General features: G+C 42.9%; 1 protein-coding gene across 1 annotated transcript; it reads left to right on the top strand.

Annotated features, from left to right (window-relative positions):
* The first annotated feature begins 283 nt into the window (after nt 1-283).
* Nucleotides 284-1090, top strand: LOC136705050 (paraneoplastic antigen Ma1 homolog). The gene has a single exon (XM_066678270.1). It carries the CDS (start codon nt 284-286, stop codon nt 1088-1090), a length of 807 nt encoding a protein of 268 aa, XP_066534367.1.
* The last annotated feature ends 838 nt before the right edge of the window (nt 1091-1928 follow it).

Below are 1928 nucleotides of genomic sequence, written 5' to 3'. Positions count from 1 at the left end.
CAGATAACTTTTAAAATATCTATTGTTAACAACCTATACCCAACCATATAATATAGAAGAACCAGGGCCCCAGCTATATTTAATTCATTAAATAGCCGTACCTTATCGCAGTACCTGGTTGGGGCGCTACATAAAATGGAGGCACCGCTGGGATATGGTTAGGGTTTAAAGTGTTGTGACAAATTTTTCATGTTATATTCAATTTTTATTTTTTTCAAATTTTAAATTTTATTCAATTTTGTAATTTTGAAAAAAAAAATCTAACTGAATCATAACTATCAACATGGTGGACTCTCAGTTATACTCAAAGTGTCAGGATATTCTGATAAACTGGTGTAGAGGGGAAGGTCTAAAAGTACAGCATACCTTACTGTTAATAGGGGTCCCAGAAAATCTGGAAGTAGGGCAAATTGAAGCTGTTTTACACACCGTGCGCTGCTGGGGCAGAGTACGTATAAGAGGCAGGTCATTCAATAGTGAGACTCAAAGCCTCCTAGTCCTGTGTGAATGCAGAGAAAAAATTGATCCGGAGAGGATACCCCCAGAATTAAGGCCCACAGATAAATCCGAGCCTTGGACGGTGGTAATAGCCAAAGAAATTACTGCAGCTCCTGATGACTTTGCACAAAAGGTGAAGAACTGGCTCCAGGCAGAAGGTAGAACGGTGGAGGATCTCCAGTGTGTGTATACACCCGTCAGCTCCCAACAAAACACTTCTGAGCCTCTCCTTCGTACAGTGAGTGAACTTCTGAATCAAACGAGAAGTGTTCAGGTTGAAGGACACAGCTACCGCAGACTTAGAACATTTTCAGGTGTCTGTCCCACACCTATGGGAGAGGAGATGCTAGACCCTTGGTTAGAGCAAGCCTATATGATGATAGAGGAAAGCGAATGTTCCCACAGAGAAAAGCGGCGGCGGATAGTGGAGAGTTTAAAGGGGCCTGCGCTTGAGATAGTAAAGGCTGTAAAGTGCACTGATCCTGATGCCAGCCCTGAAGTTTACCTTAATGCAATAAATAGTGCATTTGGAACTACTGAGTCTGGAGAAGATATATTTTGCTTTCCGGCTATTACATCAAAATCCTGGTGAGAAGTTGTCGGACTTTCTAAGGAGATTGGAACAAGCTCTAGCCAAAGTAGTACAAAAGGGCGGTCTCTCAGCCACAGATAAAGACAGGGTACGTATTGAACAGCTTTTGAGGGGAGCAGTAACTTCTGATCTCATGTTAGTGCAGTTGAGACTGCGTGAGAGAAAAAATCATCCTCCTAGTTTTTTAGATTTGCTCAGCGAGATACGCATGGAGGAAGAGTACCAAGCTTCTCGTCAGAAGGTGAATGCCACAGTGCGCAAGTTTCAAGCTGCTGGTAATTATGATACCCAAAATTCTGAAGTGCAAAGTCTGAGAGCTGAACTGAAAGAACTAAAGTACCAAATTGCTGAAATGGCAAAGCAAAACACCACCTGTCCACAGGAAGACACGCAGCCAAGGCAAGCTATGCCAAGCGTATCCCCAGACTGTAGGTCTACCCCAGATGTCACTGCACTCAAAAAACAAATCAAGAGATTACAGAACAAGGTGGATGGGATGGGGGTAAAGACTACTGAAACCTCAGCTTCTTCACTGAAAGTGACCACCTCTGAAAATGTTGCACCTAACACTAGAAAGCCTGTAGTAAAGAATTCTGATGATTACTTTTGTTACAGATGTGGCGAGAATGGGCACATTTCTACCAAGTGTCATGCCCCTGAGAATACTCAGAAAGTGATCCAGAAACTTAAACTCCAACTCTACTGACCACTCCTGTTCGGTTAAGAAAAGTTCAGTGGCAGTCATACAGATGGACACATTTCCAAAAGGTCTGATCGGACCTACTTCTGTAGTGAAGGTGACAGTAAATGGTAAGCTGTGCAGTGCTGTATTGGATAG

The sequence above is a fragment of the Hoplias malabaricus genome, chromosome 8, assembly GCF_029633855.1.
Source record: "Hoplias malabaricus isolate fHopMal1 chromosome 8, fHopMal1.hap1, whole genome shotgun sequence".
NCBI lineage: Eukaryota > Metazoa > Chordata > Actinopteri > Characiformes > Erythrinidae > Hoplias > Hoplias malabaricus.
Note: the sequence above shows the minus strand (reverse complement) of the source record. Positions and strands in the feature narration are given on the sequence as shown.